The sequence below is a fragment of the Catharus ustulatus genome, chromosome 12 (genome assembly GCF_009819885.2).
Source record: "Catharus ustulatus isolate bCatUst1 chromosome 12, bCatUst1.pri.v2, whole genome shotgun sequence".
Lineage (NCBI taxonomy): Eukaryota > Metazoa > Chordata > Aves > Passeriformes > Turdidae > Catharus > Catharus ustulatus.
This window is the reverse complement of record NC_046232.1, coordinates 2,608,255-2,628,203: the sequence shown is the minus strand read 5'-3', so window position 1 is coordinate 2,628,203 and position 19,949 is coordinate 2,608,255. Positions and strand designations below refer to the sequence as shown.

Below are 19,949 nucleotides of genomic sequence, written 5' to 3'. Positions count from 1 at the left end.
AAGGTTGGGTCATTCTTTTGGGTGATGAGGTTAGGAGCTTCAGATGTTGTACATCTTGTTTTGGAGGATCTCTGAATATCCCTTCCTTTGAAAGTTGACATCCTCCAAGGCATTTGGCAGAATCCAAGAGAACAAAAAATGGGTTTATCAAAGTCTCAACCCACATCTTGAGTTTCTATCGTGTGAAATTTGGTTTCTCCCTTAAAACTCCTGGTGAAATACAGTTTGGAATTTATGGGATTCTCGTTACAGGACTGTCATACAAGAAGCACAAACCTTTTTCCACTCTTGATCCCAGAGGGAGGAAAGCTTTGAGACTCCCTGAGGAATACTGAATGGCATCTTGCTGTCGAGTGGCTGCATCTGGGGATTACTCAATAAAACAGAAGGAAGGGGAAAAAAAGGTTAATGCAGAGTTGGCAGCTGGCAGCTCCATCAGCTTATGTCCTTCAGGTTTCCGTGATTCAGCTTGGTGACTTGAGTGCAGGTGGTTCTCAGCTTATCCCTCAGCTCTACCAGAGGAAAAGGGATTTGAGGAAATACCATATTAAATCTAAATTTCTGAAAAATTGATTTCTTAAAATTGATTTTTTTCAAAAAAAGTGCATTTATCAGCAGGGGCTAATTGTAAAAGGCACATGGCTTCTGCACGTGGCCCTGTGAGCCACCCTCTTTGCACAGGCTGTTTTCCTGCTTTCTTAGCTCTGCCCCAGTGACAGGATTCATGGAGCAACCACCTCTATCCCGATGCCTGTAACACTTAAGCGAAAACCTTAGGGGCTGAGTTTGGGGTGGGTTGAGGTGGGAGAACACCCACGGGCAGATGCCAGGCAGCTGCAGAGTTGCTCACATGAGCACTGTTCCTGCTGCTGACTGCCATTGTGCTTTCCAGGAGCTCCAGCGAAGGTCAGCCTCCAGGCATTACATGCTTTCTTGCAGGCTGGTGTGCTTGATCATTTACTGCTGGCAAGCATGGGCTTGAGCAAAAGCCAGTCACCTGGATCTACAGGGTTTTATTTATTATTATTGTTTTTTTTGCAAACAAGCTGGGTGATCTGCGCTTGCCTGTTGGCACTGCATCCTGCAGCATAGGACAGATAATCGGCCTGGCTGCTGGCCCGCGGTGGAGGTGAGGCTCCTATTGATGTGTGACCTGGGAAGGCACGTCAGCTCCATAAATCACTGCCTGCTGCTGCCTGTGCCTTGCACCTCTCTTCAGCTTCCTGGCAAATTCAATATCTTCATCTCTGGATGGCTCCTCGCCACTGGGTGAGCATGTGATCAGCGTCTGTGAGGGGCAAGGAGGCAGGGCAGGCTTCTGTCCAGTCCCCTCCCCTCCTTTAATGTCATTCCTCAGACAGAGAAAATAACTTGGTTAAACTGCTGTCTTACTGTGTTCCGTGTGTTGGGGAGCACGGCTCCTTATGGACACCAGGACTTCTACCCAGTCCTGCTGATAGTGGCCTGAGTCTTTAAAAGCCAAGGGTTGTTGATAAAGGGTGGGTTTTCGAGGTTTTAATTGCTGGTGCTCAGTCATGGGGTGCATCAGGTTTCTACTTCATGGAGGTTAAACTTACCCAGGTCTCTACTGCTCTGCTATGCTCATTTTCAAACTGTCCTGGGAGCAGCCACATATTGGGAACAGGGTCTGTGCTGCTGAGCCTTTTTCTAGAAGTAATGAAATCACCCTTTGGGGGTGCCAAACGGCCCATTCCTGGGGTTATCCTCAGAGAGACGTTGCTGCTGCCAGAGCCCTGCTCCAGCCAGCAGTTTTCCAGCATGGAGTGCATCATACCTCTCCTCTAAGCACACCTGAATTCACCAGTCCAGCTCCTTGGATTTTTGGAATTTGCTCATGAACAGGAGGAGGACTTAGGATCTGGCCAAGGGCTTTGTTTGACCCTCCCTTGGGATTACTGCTCCTGAGTTTTGGGGTCCTTGAGATTGTAGGTAGCAGAGGGAATGAATCCCCTAATCCTGACACACGTTTGTTAATGATCTGAAAGGTGTTTTCTATTGTGGGTGAAGTGCCCAGGGCATTCTCGGAGGGAGCACAGCCAGGCCCTGAGCCTTTTGAGTGCTGGCAGTCCTGGTACTCACTAAACTGAGCAAAAAATTGCCATAGTGAGTTATTCCAACAGAGGGAGGAGAGGTGAGCTGAGAGGGGAGGCTGCCTCTGCCTGGCTTCACCATCCCGGAGCGGGCTGGGTTGCCAGTGTGACAAAGTGCAGAGTTAGGTGAGACTGCTCCAAACCATTGGTGGAGACTTTTCCCATGGATGCTTGCCTTATTTGTCTGCCTTCCTTTCAGAGCTGAGTTTTCCAGCTAGGGATCAGGCCAGCATCTCCTTGATTTCCCCTTCCTTGAGGGTTTTTTTCCCAGCTTTTGGTGCTTTTGTGTTCAGGCTTTTTCTTAAGCTCTGCTTTCTGTGGCTAAAGATGCAGCAAAGGTGGTCATGGATCCTGGCATTTGGTTTACTGCTGTTTGACAACAATGCTTTCCTGGCACCGCAGCACCTCACCTTTTCCAGGTTGTGTTTGAGGAGCTGTGATCTCTGGGATCAAGCTATGGAGGTTTTGCAGGCTGACATTTCCCAGGGAGTGTCTCTCTCTTGCCTTCGGTCGTTGGGATGGGCAGGGGTAATGATGGGGGCTGGCCTCTGCATCGGGTAGGAGCAACAGTGCCGTTGCTTCTTGGCATGGGCACCTGCCTGGCTTGTGGCTCTTGGGAAAAGTGTGGAAGGGTTTGTGGGTATGGTGGGGTTGGAGATCTCTGTATGGGGCTGAGATAACTGGTTAAGGGACTGTAGGACTCAAAGCACAAAACAAGGCATGATAGTGATCTGGATACAGAACAAAAGATGCTTCAGGAGTGGGATGCAGCCGTGAGGCCACCGCAGCTGCAGCTGTAAAATAGTGCCCCTCTGCTTAGGGAAGGAGTAAATGGTTCCCTTTGCTTACTGTATCCCTTTTTCTCTCCCAGTGCCCTGTTCCTCCTCCTCCTCTTCGCTGCCATTAATTGCTTAGGGTTTGCTGATGCAATTAAAACCAGATGTGTCTGCAGCTGTGGCTCTTGCTTCCCTTCTCCAAGATATTCTTCTGCCTGTGTGCGAGAAGGTGGGAGCTGCTGGCTCAGAAAAGGGCAGGTCTCCACGTTGGCTGGCTCATGCCCATAGCAGTGGTCCCCAGAGAAGGAAAGTGGCTGAGCCAGGGCTGTCTCTCCTGGCCTGAGGAGGTAGCTAGATGACTCCTAGCACTCCCAGGGATGCAAACAGGCTGGAGCAGACTGTCTGGCTTCCTGTAGCTGATGTGTAACGGTGATAGCTGCCAGGCTGAGGTGACGATTAATGGGCAGGATGTCTTGCCAGGCTGGGGGTCATTTGCGCAGCAGTTAAAGCCAGCTGAGCAATGAATTATGGTCTCTGGGCTTTCAGGGGAAGAGAATGACAGTCACAGACCGTGGGAGATGCTCAGGTGAAGGAACAGGACCCCCTGGCTCAGCAACCTCCGAGGATGGCAGCTGTGGAGACTGCCAGCACAGAGGGCAGAGAGGGCACTTGCTCCACTCTGGGTGGGAAGTTGCTGATGTGATGGAAAAAGGCTTTCTCCCTCTGCCAAGCTGCCTCCCCTGTCTCTCCCTGACTGGGTAGCTCTGCCCAAGGCACGGTACTCGGCATGATCCCAGCTGCATTCCACCTCTGTCTTTTCACTTGCTCCTCTGGGTGTCAGTACTTCTCCACCAGCACTGACCCTTGGTTTTGGTGTGTCCCCCTGGCTTTTCCCATGCTTATTTGTTTAGCTTATTTGCCTAACTACTGTTACCATATCCAGGAATGTTTTTGGGTCTCCTTCTTCATCCTGTCCCATGATGATCCTTCTTCCTGAAGGGAGTGATTTCCAGGCTTTTTACCAAGTTTCAACTCTTAAATCCTGTTGAGCCCCCTTCCACTCACAGGTCCTTTCCTAGTGCCTGTGCAGCTTTTCTCAGGCTTTCATCCCTGCAGCCATCAACTTCCTTCTCTGAGACACTACCCTTCTAGTGCTAGTGTTTGGTTTTTAGTCTCCATGGCCACAAAGCATCTCTGGGATCTGCTGTATCAGCTGTGCCCTTCTCCTTTACCAGCAGCCTCTTGGAGGCCCTTGGGAAGCTCTTTGGTTGTCCCCACATGAGCTATGTGATGTTTAGGAGACGTTGCCATGGTCTCTGCTGTAGAGAAGACCTGACTGGTGTTCAGACAGGCACCAGTCATCTGCTTTAGCTTGGTAAAAGCCAGCATCAGGTCAGATGTTGACAGAGATCCCAAATGATAGGAAGGGTGTGCAAGGAGGACTTCTGCTGCCAACACCACTCTGAGCACAGGGGTTACACAAGTATCCATCCATCCATCCATCCATCCATCCATCCATCCATCCATCCATCCATCCATCTATCCATCTCTTGCCTTCATATGCACTTTCCTGCCTGCTCCTGGGTGTGGTAGAGCTGCACAAAGTCCTGATTTCCCCTGACCAGTGCCTGCTAGGCCCAACCAGCAGCTCGTTAGCATGTCCTGCCATCCCAGAGCTGCTGGCTGGCACAATGGGAACCTTCTCCCTCTGTCCAAACGACATCTTGTGTGGTTGTTATCAATAAAAAGCTGTTGCTCTTTTTCCTCAGGTATGAGTGGGAGTAGAGGATGTGTATGGACATGCTACTGCTGTGTTTTCAGGAGAGATGTGTGATTAAAGGTCAGATGGGTTTATTACAGACAGAAATGCTTTTTGGCTGCTTCAGGCTGGAGGTATCAAAAGCTGTTGGACAACCATGACAGGGGTCCTGGAACTTCCAGACTAGGTTGTGGGAGACTGTCCCGCTGGTAATTAGATCATGACATGATCTAGCGGCATTCCTGGGAGGGACTCTGGTATCCTACTTATCCTATTTGCCTTGACTGTATTTTTTCTTATAACTCTCCAAGATCTTGGAGTATAAAAAAGAGATGTATCACTAATTAAGAATTAAAAGCCAAAAACCACTGTGGTACCATCTTCCCAAAGAACCTCGAAACGTGGACCTGTGGGGTGGTGGCTTCCTCTGTGCTGAGGACATTCTTTTTATGGATGTGACCACAAACCCTCACCATTTCTTGGTCAAAATGGCTCTTTCATCGTCTCTCTAAGCCAAACGTTGGGCATGGAAAGCCCTGGAGAGAAGATGTGAAGCTCCCTGATCCTTTCCCACCTCTCACCCAAGCAAGAGGGAAGGTGGAGGAGATGGATACATGTAGCCAGCAGCTTGCTGAGCTCCTTGTTGACTTTTCTTGTCTTGGAAGAGCTCTCTGCAGCTAGGACCCTCTGCCTGCAGGCATGGGGATGCTTAATGACCGATGTGGGCTAATCCATTGCCGAGCTTATGGCTGCTTTCCCTGGCTGGCTGGGATGGTGCAGCATTGGTACTCCCCATTCCTGCCCTCTATTTATGTATGCCTCCCTTACTGGGCATAGAAACCTTCCAGGTGGTGATTTATGACTCAGTTGTGTCTTTCCAAACGGGTCTTGTGTTATCCTCCATGGGCTGTGTGTTTGAGCTGAGAGCACCATGGTTCCTCTGGCCCCACAGGGGAGTGTTTGAATTTTAATGATGTGTGACCAGGTTCGGGTGCGTGGTGGCCAGCAAACCCCAATACTTGAGCATGGTATCCTTGGGGCTAAAACTCTCTTATTATTCCACTCTTCCTCATGCCACTAGGATTTCTCTGCAATAGCTGGCTGGTAATTTAAAAAAATTTTGGCAGGGCAAGAAATGAAATTTTTGAAGATTTATGCTTGCTTATGATGGGTCCAACTCCAGCAGTATCCTTGCCTTATTGTAGGAATGCCAGCTAAAAATCCAGTGTTGATTGAATATAAACTCGGCCCTGCTACTCCCTGATCTGTGTGCCCACCAGCCCCTGGCATCTCATTTTTACATGTCTATGTGCTGTCTAAAGTGCTGCTGGATGGAAGGAAGCATAGTGGCTGCTGGCATTGGATAGTGTTTTTTCAGTGGTGACTGTTTTCTCCCTCATTTTGCTTTGTTTTGTGGCAAAGGGGACCAATTTCTCGTTAGCTGGGATTTGGTGACCCATGGGTATCCCTGCATTTAGCCTGAGAAATGTGAGGTTAGAGGCTAAAAACCTTCCTGGAGCTAACTGGACTAGCAGAAGGCTTCAGCCGTGGCTGGTGTCAGCATCCTTCCTTGTTTGGTGGAGGCTGGTTTGGATTTCAGCTCTTCCCCTTCGTATGGTCTGGAGGAGCTGATGAAGCAGCTACTTAAAGCTATTTTTCCATTTTTACATGGAGTACACTCCAGGAGGAGCATGGCTGTAGGTGCCACAGTCCTGTGATGCGAATCATGAAGCTTCCTCTGCTCCCTGAGATGTGCTGAAAGCCCCACTGTGGCTCTACTGCTCCTTGGCTGTAGGTGGCCTGCAGGTGATGAGTTCCAGTCTGGCTTGGCTCTGGTTCAGCTCCTCTTCTCCCCGGCTGCTCAGCTTCCCTGCAGGGAGCGATCGATCCTCCCAAGCCTTGCTGCTCGACCGCTGGCGGCTGCTGGTCGTCAGCACAAAACCTACCAGGTGAGACCTTCAGGCATCACAGCCCAGCTGTGTCCAGCAGCCAGGCATTGGCTCTGCCTCCTCCTGGCAAATGTCCCTGCCTGCAGTGAGAGCTTGGGTCTAGGTGAGCTCTAAGATCCCTTCCAACCCAAACTGGTCTGTGATTCTGTGATCAGAGCAGAGGCACCAAGAGGCATCTGAGCCAAAGACAGGAAAACTGCTTTTCATCCCCAAGGCTGGAATTAAAGTCCAGAGTGAGAGTAGATGATGGGAGCCTGTGGATTCACGTGGAAAGCTCACTCTTGCTCCTCTTATAGCTCGTCTAGAGATTTCACAGCCGTATGAGCATGTGTTGTGCTGCTTTGGGGTCAGTGCCCAGGCAGTGATCTGCTCAGGAATAGTGAGGCAGCATCTTGATTTCAGTAATTAATAAAATCTTGGTAATTGGCTTGAAAAACTTCCTATGGAATTTGCTGTGTCCTGCAGGCACTGATTCCTCCATGTTCCTGATGGGAGCTGATGGACATGGGTGCAGACTGTTGCTTGAAGGGTTGGGGTGATCCCAGCATTTATCAACCAGAATATAAATATTGACTTGTGCCATTTTAAAAGGAATGTGATTGAAAGAATTTGCTGGAAAACTGGGGTTTGGGGAATGGGGTCTGATACAGACAAGGGATGCAGCACATTTGTCATTCCCGTGTTAGCATGAGGTTTCCATTTTGTGTGCTGGGAGATAGAGGCACATTCCAGATACCAGTTCCCTTTCTGTGGCCACTGGTATGAGACACATGTGGTGACACCGTCTTCTTCACCCACATCCTCATATCATGTGATTTGGCTCATTTCTTGCTCTCTCTTCTAACCTCCCCATCAGGCCATGGAACAGAGCTGGCTTTGTGTCTGGAAAGCACCAGGCTCTCTCTCCTGGCAACTGGAGCAAAATCTACAAAGAAGAGGAGATGAGAGCCAAGTGGGCGGCTTCCTAAACATGCAGCCTGTGGGGGCTGGGATGTGCACATCATACCAAAGCAGGTTTTTAATACTAAATAGATGGAAGGAAGATGTCTCCTTTTGCCTGAGGGATAAATAGGTCTGAAATTCCTCCTAGACTTTGCTGCTTGTTGCATCTGAAATATGTGTGTCTCACCCTGGAATGAGCCTCTCCAGGAGCTACCAGTACCTGGCTACAACCCATGCGTAGAAATGCTCTGTATTCGTGGTGTATGTGGGATGTGATGGAAAGTCTCTGGGAGAAGCATCCAATGAATGGATTTGCCTCTTTGTTCCCCCAGTCCATAGCTATGTGCACCCCATGGTCTGGACATGATGCTTCTCATGGTGCCACTAAAGTGTCGCAGCTTTGGTCCTCTGGTGCCCTCCCCATACTAGACCTCCAGGAGCTGTGTTGGTGCCTCAGGAGGTGCACCCTGCTTTGCAGGGACTGAGTGTTGTCTCCTTCCCTCCTACCCCTTCCCCAAACAATTTTTACAGGCATGAGCATCTGGCTTGGCTTCTCATCCACAATCCACAGAACCTTTGGGACCAAATGCTCTCAGCCGTTGGCAGACAGTTTCTTGTGCAGGAGAACTGCTTAGAAGACTCTTCATCTTGCCACTGCCATTTGTTGAGAGATTGATGGGATAAGAGGACTTTTTTCTTATCTGCTTGGCCATGAACCTCCTGGTCCAGCCATGGAGGTGTGAGCATGAAGGCATGACTGACACTGGTGTCTGTCCTATACTGTCTTAAAAATTCCTCATGCTTTCTCTCTGTGAGTTTCCCACAGGCAGCTCCACACAACACTGACTCCTTCCCTCCTCTCTGCAAGTTTCCTTCTCCCTTCTGCATGACCAGTTGACTCCATCCTGTCCCTCACACAACATCTTACCTTGTCCCTTGCACAACTGCATGACCCTTCTCCCTCACAGTCAAGAAACTCCATCTCCAGCTGACAACTAGCTAACCTGCTCTTTTATAACACCCATCCTTGTGGGTCAGGCAAGGCTGTTTCCACTCCTCAGTAATCAGCACAGCTGTAATTCATTGGAGGATATTGCCTTCAACACTGTCCTTACAAACCGTCCTCCCACAGAGGTGGACCGTAGAGTTGAAGGTGCTCTCTCATCAAAGAGGCTTGTTATCATGGTTGCAGTGTGGAAGAACATCAAGAAAAGATAACTGACAAAATTTAAGTAAAACCCTGCCAATACCTGGCAAATCTAATCTGAACTTGGACAGTTCCAAAGCTACTGGATGTTGGCTCTCTAAAAGGAGAAGGACTGCTACTGTCTCTTGGGAAAACCTTGAGTGTTATTTGTTGGTGATTCTGAGCCTGGCACAGGATGGATCTGGGGTGAGCAGCCCTTAGGGGGTGCTCTGGCAGTGATATATTTTGTGTGATATTAATGGAAGGTTGTGGGAAAGAAGGAGAGAAGGAGCAGAGCAATGGAAGGATGAAGGATTTTCTCACTTGGAAAATACTGGTGTACTTAGGAACAAATTTCCTGCCAGAAAGCTGTGGCCAATGTCTGTCTTAAATATCCCTCTCATTGATTCATCCCATTTCCTCCTTGCTCCTCTGCATCATCCTCTGCGTAATTCCTCTCTCTCCTTTAATGTTTTCATCTCCCATGTATTTGTAGATTATGGCTGTGTCCCCACATAGCTGTCACTGAACCAAGCTATCCATATTTAGCTCTTCTAATCGCCTCTTCCAAACCAATCCCCTCAGCCTTGTTATTTTTGTGTCTCTTCTCTGAACTTCCTTCAGTTTGTCTCTTGTGTCCTTTTCTGTCATGAATGGACTAATGAAAGGAGTCCCTGCCCATGGTAGGGGAATAGAATGAGATAAGCTTTAAGGACCCTTCCAAACCAAACCATTCTGGGATATTAAGATGGCATCATGCAGATGATCCCTTCTATGTCACTGAAAGGATCGTCTTTGGATGGTGCTTGACTGTTTTATTTATGTCTGTAACTCGATATTCCCCTTGTTTCATGCACGGTGATTCTGAATGTGAGTGACACTTGTCACTTTTGGTCTTTTTTGAGGCCTTGGAGGCACAGCCCAATGCCACAGCTTTACCTGCTCTGGAAGGTCCAGCTGTCCCCACACCACATGCACAGCTTGGTTGATCAAAACACTCCCAAAGCCCATCTTTTACCCCACAGTCCATCTCTTCTTTATCAACTCTGCTCTGAAAACACCAGGGCCTTTTACCACATCATCTCTTGTGTTTTAAGTGTTTACCACAACAACTCTTGTGTTTAAAAACTGGTTTCTTACTGGTGTAATAAAACCACCCATGTGGTTGCGTTGTCTGGAATGGGTCCACAGTGACAGAGTGGCTACAGTGGCTTTGTCCATTCTCACCTGGAAGTGAGCACTGGACATTGGGATGGATGTGGACAAAACTGGTCCCTGCACTGTGCACCGAGCAAGCAGAGGAACCCATCCTAGATGAGACAGGTCTGAGGCCAGCTCATTTTTTCTTCAAGTCTTGGTCTACATTTACAAGAATCCAATTTTGTACTGAAATGATTTGTAAATCCCAAGCTGTCTCCCCTCTGATTGACTCCTATGTACTGCAGCTTTTCATAGGTAAGGACTTTGTGCCTGGATAAGCATTAATTAAAAGTGATTGAATTATTAATGCTCTGAGTTTGCATGTAGGATTGTGGGTATGTATATGGGTGTGTGTGCAGGCATAGCCGTGTTCTGGCATTAATTGCTGGAGGCCTAGCAACCACTGTCAGTGTTTTGGGGGTTTAGATTTGTGAGACTGAGGTAGAGGAAAAAATGGATGAAAAAACTGAAGGAAAGGTTGAGGCAGGCAGGTAGAGCCATGCTATTCCTTAACAGAGAGCTGAGCTTCTGTGCCAGCTTCTTGTGCTCAGCCCTGACCTAACAAGTGTCAGCTTTGGCTTGCAGTCCTTGGTTGTTGATCCTGGCCAAAGTTTGTTAGTAGCTTTTGTGTTCTTGCTGTCTCCATGAGCCTGCTTTGTCAGCCTCTTTCAGATTTGTCTCTTGATCTGTTGAAATGGAGATGCCAAGCTCTGCAATATGTTCTTCATCCCTAGAGCTACTTGGGTGGTGGGGCCTGTGCTTGGTGCTCAGGATGCTGGCCAATGTGCTGTGTAGCACAAGGCAGACGCTGTAGGCAGGTTAAAGCCACTTGCCATGAAAATTCTGGTTTTTTTATCTGATTTCTCTTGCCTGCCTTGTGGATTCAGGTTTTAGAGATGTCTGTAGTTTGGCTCTTTCAACCTCTGTGTCATTTGGCCAGGTTTGTGGAGCTGTGGTTATCAGATGGCTCTTAACAGTGGGTGGATCTGCCCGTGGTTTGTGAAAGGTCTCATGGATCTGTATCTTCCTTCTGGGAGATAAATGCGCTGAGCTGCTTGTGAAACCTTTTATGTTCTCCTTTGCCTGCTTAAATGTGCTGGTCAGCAAGTGCTGTTAATGGCAGCTGTTGGGCACTGCTCGGATCCTTGGATGCAGCTGACTTCTTATTTTGGGGGAAAGAAAATAAGCAAAAGCAAGACTTTCCCTCACAGTGCTTCTTCCATGTAGAAACCTGACTTGCAGGAGACATGACTGGTGTCAGCAGTACAGGGAATGCTGGAGCATGCAGATGCAGGAAGCAGCAATATGAGAAGTCAACCATGTATCTGTGATAGCTGTGTTGAAAGAAGGATGGGTGCAGGTTGTGGGGTGTAATGGGAGACCTGTGTTCCCAGTGGGAAGTCACTTGCTGTCACCAGAGCTCTCCTGCTCAGGCAGTGCTGCCAGAGGTCGGAATGGTGACCATGGCAGCAGCAGTGCTGAGGAAGGGGCTGGAGGCTGGGTTGGTCATTGTGAAGGATGCTTGTAGCTGTCCATGGTCAGGCTCTGTGTTTCTAATCATCCCTGCTCTCCCATGACACAGATACATCTCCAGTGCTTTTTCAGATGGAATCTTTCCCTTTTTCCCCACCAAATGAGCTGCTTCACATTTTGATAAATAAGGAGACCCATGACCCATCTGTGGGATATCAGTGGTTGATCATGGCTGAACAGAGACCCAGTGACATGTGGTGGGACCAATGCACAGAAGTCTCAGTTTGGATTTATTTTCCATGTCTCTCACTTATGTCACCTGTCCCCTTTCATCACTGCTCTTCACTTCCTCTCTCCTGCTGGAGACACCGTTTTTTCCCTTCCAGGAGCAGATCTGATAGTCTTGTAAGCGGTTGGAGCAGGTGACTTGGTGCCAGCATGTCTGCCTTAGATACTGTTCCTGGCTTTATTGAAGACACGGTAATATGCAAGACTGTGCCTCTGCAGTGTCTGCCTCCTCTTGATCTCAAAACACTGCAAGCAGTGAGATAAGACTGGCTGTGTTCAAGCAGCGATTTTATTCCTCTCCCCTCCTGCGGAGGGAAAGCAGCTCATCGTAAGTCATGCTGGGTTGTATTTGCATTTCTCCGACAGTGTGGCTGAGGTTGATAGTATCCAGCTGTCTGCATAACCGGGTGTTTGAATCCCCCATCACTGGCATGGTGGGAGCTTGTACCTCCAGCGTCACTGGGTGGGATGTCTCACCCCGATATTCCCATTGACTGGGACCAGTTTTGGTGGTGCTGGTGGTGGGACTGTGGTCTTTATGCAGATATCCTCTTCCAGGCTTTGGTTCCTGTGACCAACTCACCTGTGGGCAGAACAGACTTCCTCAGCCAGGTCAACCCCAAAGTGCCCAGATAAAAATGAGTCTGAGTTGGGAATGTGCTGCCAACCCCAGCATTGTGCTGCATTGTGCCATCCTCTTGGCCACCATCTACTCTGGCTATTTTGCAGGGTCTTGCTGGCCAGGGAAGGGGTTTGCATGGATGGAGGCAAAGCCCCCATCCCAGATCTCAGAGTTGGAGTACAGGTGTTTGGCATGGCCAGGAAAGGACACCTTTTGTAGGTAGAGCATTCCCATTACACCTTGGCATCAACAGCCAAGATGCCCTGAATCCCAAGTTTGACAGGTGGGAGCAGATGGTGAAGAACACTGGGAACAAGTTTTGAAGGAGAGTGGTGGGGAATTGGCCTCTCAGCCTTTTTTTAGAGGGATGCTAAGACCCCTGGAGCTGGGAAATTGGGACCTCTGCTCCTTAAAACTCCTTACTTCCCATCTGAAATGCCTGGCTCTTTGGTGATGGTACTGTCCTGGAGGTCCCATGCTCGCTCGTCTCCTCTGGGCAGTGAACTCAGGGAGTGCAGTGCTGAGCCCACTCCATTCTGCACACGTGGAAGCACATGGAAGCATTAATCCTTCCTTGTGGCATTTAGCCCTTCTTGGTAGGGGGGAGCTGTTGCAAATGTCAATCCTTTTTTTTTTGGAGCAACTGCCTTGTTGCTCTGTGGGCTCAGATTTGCCAGCTAATGAACCAGTATATTCCCCAAGTGTTCCTATGGTCTGTAGAAATAACTGGCTTTGTTTATTTGAATTTGTGTTTATCCAGGGAAGGGAGATTTTTGTCTAGAACAGAATCCTTTTTTCACATCTTGATGTCAGTGACCTCAACTTCCTGCTATAGCAAAAGGGAGGAGCAATGGCCAACAGTACGGGGATCAGTGCCCCAGACCACACTCCTGGCCCCGTCCTTAGACCTGATGCTTGTGCCACCATTATTTCCCTGCATGTGAGTGTTTGTTGGAAGCTCTTGTTGGCTGCTTTCTTGCTGGAGAAATCCAGCCAGCAAACAGTCAGTGTTGAGTGGCAGCTGCACTATTTGGGGAGGGGATCTTCTGGAGCCTGTTGCGCATGGCCTGGGGTTAAGTACCTCCAGTATGTCCCATCTGTTGGGATGACAACAGATGTTGCTAGGGGACATGACTGGGAGCTCTGCTTGCAGGTGGATTTAAAATGGAATTGTAGATGTCGTGGGCACGAGAGACAACAAAGGGGTTTTATCTTCAGGCTCTGCATACCCAGCTTTGGGGGTCAGGTTGGAGAAGACTTGAAATTCCTGCCAAGGTCAGCAGAGGGGAAGAGGCACTGTGGTGCTGTGATTTTGGGGTTTAGAGGTGCCCACAAAAGATGCTTGTCACCTGGATGGATCTGCTCCCTGGGGATCTCTCTCCAAGGAGCTGGAAGCTAAAGGTCCCAGCTCCTACTCTGAAACAGCAAAGCTGTGGGGCATGTAGTGACAGACCAGCACAGGAGTAAGAACATCAAAGCTCCCAAAGGTTGTGCTGAGCTGGTCAGTGACGTGGGATGTGTTGACTGCAAGCCTCGAGCAATGCTTCTGTGATGGAGCACCTTTGGTCCATGTTCTGTCTCCTGACACACACAGTCATGAGTTTGTGACCCGTAACAAGGCTCCCTCTTGGCTTTTCTTGTCTCCGTGTCTGTAGGAATGGAAGGACCTTGTAGGTGAGAAAAATGTGCTGCATAGCTTCTCATGTGGGATATACTGGAGCCTAGAACCATCTCAGATGCTATGATGGTCTCACCCTAAGTCCTGACTGACAGATGGAGTGCAGATCTGGGGATACTTTACACCTTCACACCCTCTCTGCCCTTGGAGATGCATCACAGATATCTCTTCTCTTCTCTTCTCTTCTCTTCTCTTCTCTTCTCTTCTCTTCTCTTCTCTTCTCTTCTCTTCTCTTCTCTTCTCTTCTCTTCTCTTCTCTTCTCTTCTCTTCTCTTCTCTTCTCTTCTCTTCTCTTCTCTTCTCTTCTCTTCTCTTCTCTTCTCTTCTCTTCTCTTCTCGGGTTTTGGCATTGCTTTTGGCTTTTATCTCTCCAGAATGCATTTTTCTTACCTGACTTTGTTTATTGCAGTCTGGATGGTCCAGGGAGTCGCATTAGAATCAGTGGAGTGTTTTTATTTTTGGTTTGCTTTTTTCTAACTCTCTCATTAGTATTTGCTGCTGTGATGTCCCCTCGAGGGCAGCTGATGCTAAGGAACCAGTGTTGCTAAGATGGCAGGAACTGCTCTGTGTGTATCTCCCCATGCCAGCACCCACTGCCATGCTTCCCTTCATATGGGACCCAGTCCCACCTTCCTGGGGGGCTATACTGAGGGGTAGGTTTTAATTATTCCCCCCAGGGGCTGGCATCCCATGGCACCATCAGCATCACCCCGGACTCTCAGTGGATTTGTGTTTTCCCCATTGAGCAGAGTCTGTGCTGATCGCTGCTGCCCAGGCTTGGCTCCATTCCACTTCTGTCCTTGGCGGTGGTGAAAGCACGTTCCTCGTGATGGGAAAGCCTCCACCAGAAACACAAAGGGCTTTCATTAGGGGAGGCAGTGGCAGGCGGACATGGATGGCCAGCACTAGCACACAGAAGCTTCACCCCATGTAACTCCCACAGGAGTGGCTGCAGACACACCAGGTTGCTCCAGCAGTGAGAGTGTAGTGAGTATTTAATTTTAGAGTCTACCCAGAATGGAAAGAGAAATTTTATTTCTGCAAGTGGGATTTAGGGCCCAGAAGTGGTATGAGGCGGTGGCTGGAAGGTACAAGGCTTGTTTTTGGAGCTGGGGAGCTCGACTTGCACAGCCCTGGAGGTGATGTGAAACTCACTGCTGTGGGGTGTGAGTGCTGCCCACCACCCCCAGGCCAGCATCGTCCTGGGCTCTCACTCTCCCTCGAAGGGGAAGAGCAGCCAAAGGAGCTGCCCCATGGAATGTAGGGCTCTCCCAGCCATCCTGCATCTCCTGACCTTGCTCAGAAAGCAGGAGGGTGAAAAGAACATGGCAACGAGAGATAAGACACATGTAGAGGGAGAGGTGAATTTCAGGGATTAATCCGTATGTCTTTTCCTCCAGCATGGCTTTCAGCTTTTTTTGGTTGTGTCCCAGTGGGGAACCTCTGCTCCTGCCCTCACCCTTGAAGAACCATCCTGAACCTTTTTTTTTGCTCTGGAGCTTCGGGCAAGGGAGCAGGAGAGCTGCCTTGTCTCCCCACAGCTGCTGAAAGAGGCTGTTTGTTACAGAGCAGGGTGAGATATGAAATCCCATCAAGCTGCCTTGCTTATAAGAGATCTCAGTGAGCTGCTTATTATGCACCATGGCATAATGCAGATTACGAATGTGACCGGGCGATAATTAGCAGAGCTGGAACTGTAATTAAACGCTCCTGTGCTGCGCTGTGGTTTCTGTTGCAGAGTGGAAGGAAGCTGAATGGTCTCAGCAGGTCCCCAATGTGCACACACAGCCACTGCTCCCCAGGCAATGGGGGCGAGTGAGCCCTGCCACTCCCTGGGCTGTTCTTGCTGCCTGCCCCAGCCAGGTGGCCCTGCCTGGTTCCTCCCTGGCTCTTCCTTTGCTGGAGACTGACTTGTGGTTTGCAGAATGTGGCATTGAGGAGCCCCTTCAAAGAAGCCTCGTGCTTCCTTGGAGCATCTTGCCCTGGATCTACTGATGAGGTTGCTGTGTTTTGGGGGGGTGATTTTCCTGTGGGAGTCTTCTGGAAGCTCCTCTGGCAGCCTTCTGGTAGTTTTATGCCAAAACTACCTTTCTTGAATTCCATGGGGTGCAGTTGGGCCAGTGGCTGTAGGGTGGCCTTGGAGGTGGATGGTCTGGAGATGGGTTCCTGGGGGAGAGCTGGTTCTGTTGGTGGGATATTGGAGGTTGTTGTGGATAACAAGCTGTGCTGCTGGGGAGGGGGCTGTGGGGTTCAACCACTGTTGTTCAGGATCTCCAGGCCATCTTTAGTGCCGAGTGGGCTGCATGTTGCTCTGATGAGCTGTCTAGAGAGAGGATGGATGCAGGACAAGGAGAGGGCTGTAGAGAAAAAGAACTTTGTGTTCTGCTGGAAGAGCAAATCCACTTGCCCTATTCAGAGAGCTGGGATGTGATATCCTTCTCTCTGCTCCTCTGTCTAGAGGTTTGTGTCACCAGGGATGTGAAGAGAATCTGTGGGTCAGGAGTTGGTGGGGTGGTGGGATGCTCCAGGCACTTACTGTGGTTGTGGGCACCCTCTTGGGTGGGGCAGCTAGTTTGGACGTGCAAGGTTCTGCTGGACTTGTTTCCCTTTCTTGAAGGATGGAGGTGTGTGAGCAAGAGAGGGAGCAGGCAAATTTGGCAGCTGGTCAGGACCAGGGTGGGAGTCAGCAGCAAGGCTGGAAGGGATCATGAGCTGGTGCCCATGTCCACACTTGATAGCCACAAACTTGGGCTCTCCAGGTCTGTTGTTTTCCCTCAGCAGAGTTTTAGGGGGTCTGGGAGTAGAACTGCGTGCTCTAGAGGAATCTTGGCCTGCTTGAAACTGGAACCCAGGTCAGCACTTCCTGCTGATGTGATGAGTTTCCTCAGTCTGCTTCTCTTCCGAGGTAATCCAGTGTCTAAAGATCACAAATGGTAAAGAGAGGAGGTCTAAGCTGAAGAGGAGCCACTCGACCCAGAGTTGCTGCAGGTCCTTGCAAGCCAAGGTGCAGGGGTGGTGGCCACGGCTGGCTTGGCTGATGAACCCCAAAGGATGGGAAGGTCTCCACCCTGCCCTTGCCTTGGCCAGCCACAGAATCTGCCCATCAGCCATCCTCCTCCTGACACTGCTGTAATCTGCTTGCGTGGCAAAGCAGCCAAAGACTTTGGCTTCTCAGCAGCAGTATGGCTTGGCCAGGCTTCCACTTGGCATGTTGGCTTGTTGGCTTTCCAAGCCCAGCTCTGGCTGTGGGATCTGGTTTCTATGTGCAAAGAGAGCACAATGGCTGGATCAGGCTCTGAAGCAGATACTTGCATAGAGAAGGATATAATCCAAGCGCTTGTGTCTGCAGGTGGTCACAGGGTAGTTCTGGAAGGAGAAGGATGTTGGTTTTCATAGGAGCCAGAGGGAGTCTGCTACTTGTTTGTCCTGTCCTGCTGGTTGAGCAGAAGCTCTTCTAGTGAGCCATCGGGTCCAAAGTCATTGACTGCATTAACATCTGAGCCATAGCCAAGAGGCATCCTCACCAGGGATGATTACAGAAACTGTCTGTAAGGAACTTGCCACGAGCTCTTTCAAGCAGGAGCACACATAATTCCTGCACAGGACTTGTGGGTGTGATCTCTGTGACTACAGAGCTCCCCAGGGTTACATGGGTATGGGTATGCCAGGGCAGGAGAGCCTTGTGAGATCCTTGTTCTCTGATGGGGTGTGGGACATGAACTGAAGGTAACAGTCCTGAGCTTGAGGTTCTCCAGGAATGTAAATATGTTGATACTTTGTCTCCCTTCTGTGTTCCCAACAGTATTCCTGATGGTGACTGCATGTCTCTTTTTCCCCACAGATGGAATCTCCAGTCTCTACGCCTGCAGTGTTGCCCTTGCACCTCCTTGTCCCAGTCGTCAACAACGACATCTCGTCACCGTGTGAGCAGATCATGGTACGCACCCGCTCGGTGGGGGTGAACACCTGCGATGTGGCCCTGGCCACCGAGCCCGAGTGCCTGGGCCCCTGCGAGCCTGGGACCAGTGTGAACCTGGAGGGTATCGTCTGGCAGGAGACAGAGGACGGTGAGTGTCACAGAGCTTCTTGCTCTCTGACAGCGTCACGGGGGAGTTATGGCAGTCCCTTTCTTCCCATGTCCCTGCTGTGTCGTTCTTTGGCATGTCCTGAGCTTTCCTGTCACCAGTTGGGTGGTCAGGACAGAGGAGCCGTGTGAGAGCAGTCCATAAGCCGTCCAGCAAACACAGTAATGGGCCAATACTTGCGTCAGTCCCATGTGTTGCGTTATCCCTTTGCCCAGAAAGCAGGCGAAAACCTAAGCTGCTATTTCTCTGCCCTTTGACAAGAGCTGACTTGTTCTGGAGATGCCCAGGGAAAGGCCGTGTCAGCCGGCATGGGAATTCGACAGAGTTGACTTCATTTTTGCTTGGCAACCCGCAGGTCTGTCACAAAAACGCTCAGATCCTGGGAGGCGGCAGAAATCTCCTGCTGGATTAAAAAACCTCAACGGAGCTCTCGAAATTGACTCAGTGGGAGATCAGCTTCTCGGCTCTCTTGCCAAACCAAGCCAGTCTTTTTTTTCCACTGAAGCTCATCTCATCCGTGCACAGCTTGGTTTGCTTTCCCAGGTCCTTTGATGGGTTTTTGTTGCTCTTGGGGCTCTGCCAAGAAACACAGGGAATGAATAGGTGGCTCAGTGGCCCATGGCAAGTGCTGGAAGTTGACCTTCCTTCTATCCTCAGTGGGACGCTGGAGGTTTCTGCCTTGGGAGGCAGGGGTGGGCTGCTTGTGTTTGTGTCTGAAAGCAGAAACAGTCCAGAAGCACAAAGGTTCTCGAGAAAGAGCAGTGGTGGTGGAGACTGGTTGATGGGTCATGTCAGTGAGGTATCCATGTGCTGCTCTTTGAAATCTGCTCCCACTCTTCCATTACTGTTCTGTGCGGAGAATGAAGCTGTTTGTCTTCCTCCCAGCCACTCCTCACTGACACTATTATCTGCGATGGAAGCTGAGCTGAAATCTCCATTCCCATGAGCTGCTTCCAGTTAGGTTCTCTTCTTGTCCCATGCTTTGGGGAGGTGGGGGTGGGCCCAGTTTACCTTTTCTCTCTTCCTACTGGGAAACTGGTTTTGAATCCATGGTTGGTGCAGGACTAAGTGCTGCAGTGGTTGCTGATGTGAGCACTGAAGTTGTTCCGCTTGGAAAAAGCATCTTGAAACAGCACCTGAGCTGTTTTGGAAGAGAGCAGTGGATGGAGCGTGCTGGGGAAGACTGGGATATCTAGCTTGGGATGGGGACCTCCACACTCCTCTGCTTTACTGTTCATCCCATATGGGAAAAAAAATTCACCCTGATAGAGGCAGCTGGGAGCTGTGCATTTTTTCTGCTGCTTCAAGGCAGAAGGATGTCATATGTAAGAAACACAAAGCAGGAGAGTTTGGGAGCCCTGCTCTGTGCATGCCAGGGCCAGGGGATCTGCAGGGTGGATCTGCTCCGAAGAAACCTGTGAAAGGTCTGCACTGATCTACCACCTCACCAGCACTGTGTGATCGATGTTTCCAAGAGCCTGGTCCCTCTATAGGATACACCACCTTCAGCTGAGGAAACTGAGGCACGGCTGGGCTGGGTTTTGGGACACACAGTAGCACAGTGAAAAATTGGCACCCTCCACTTGTGGGACTCCCTCATCTCCCCAGTCCCATGAGCCTGGTGTCCTGGTGTGACTTCACTCACCTGGAACTGCAGAGTTCCCTGAAAATCCCAGGGCTGCTTGAGAGCAAAGCTGCAAAGCTGTTGAGCGCTTGGGCCTTGTATGGTGGTTTTGGGTGGAAATCAGGAGAGGGTCACAGTGGCTGTGCCAGGATGGATGAGCTGAGCATCCCTGAGGCAGGGAGCACAAGAGCATCCCTCCCTGCCAATTCCTGATTGAGAGGCCTTGCCGTGGGAGCGATTGCTGTTCTTTTCTCTT

The 19,949-nt window shown here is 49.9% G+C and overlaps 1 protein-coding gene across 3 annotated transcripts in view; it reads left to right on the top strand.

Annotated features, from left to right (window-relative positions):
- The window catches only part of ZNF609 (zinc finger protein 609), a 49,328-nt gene that overhangs the window by 17,403 nt on the left and 11,976 nt on the right, over positions 1–19,949 (top strand). For 2 of the 3 annotated variants that reach the window (XM_033070992.2, XM_033070993.2), the window contains exon 2: positions 17,826–18,051. In XM_033070992.2, coding sequence (XP_032926883.1) covers positions 17,826–18,051 — 226 coding nt within the window. Of the gene's footprint in view, positions 1–3,113; positions 3,117–17,825; positions 18,052–19,949 lie in introns of all 3 variants that reach the window. The other variant, XM_042779685.1, reaches the window with a different exon arrangement.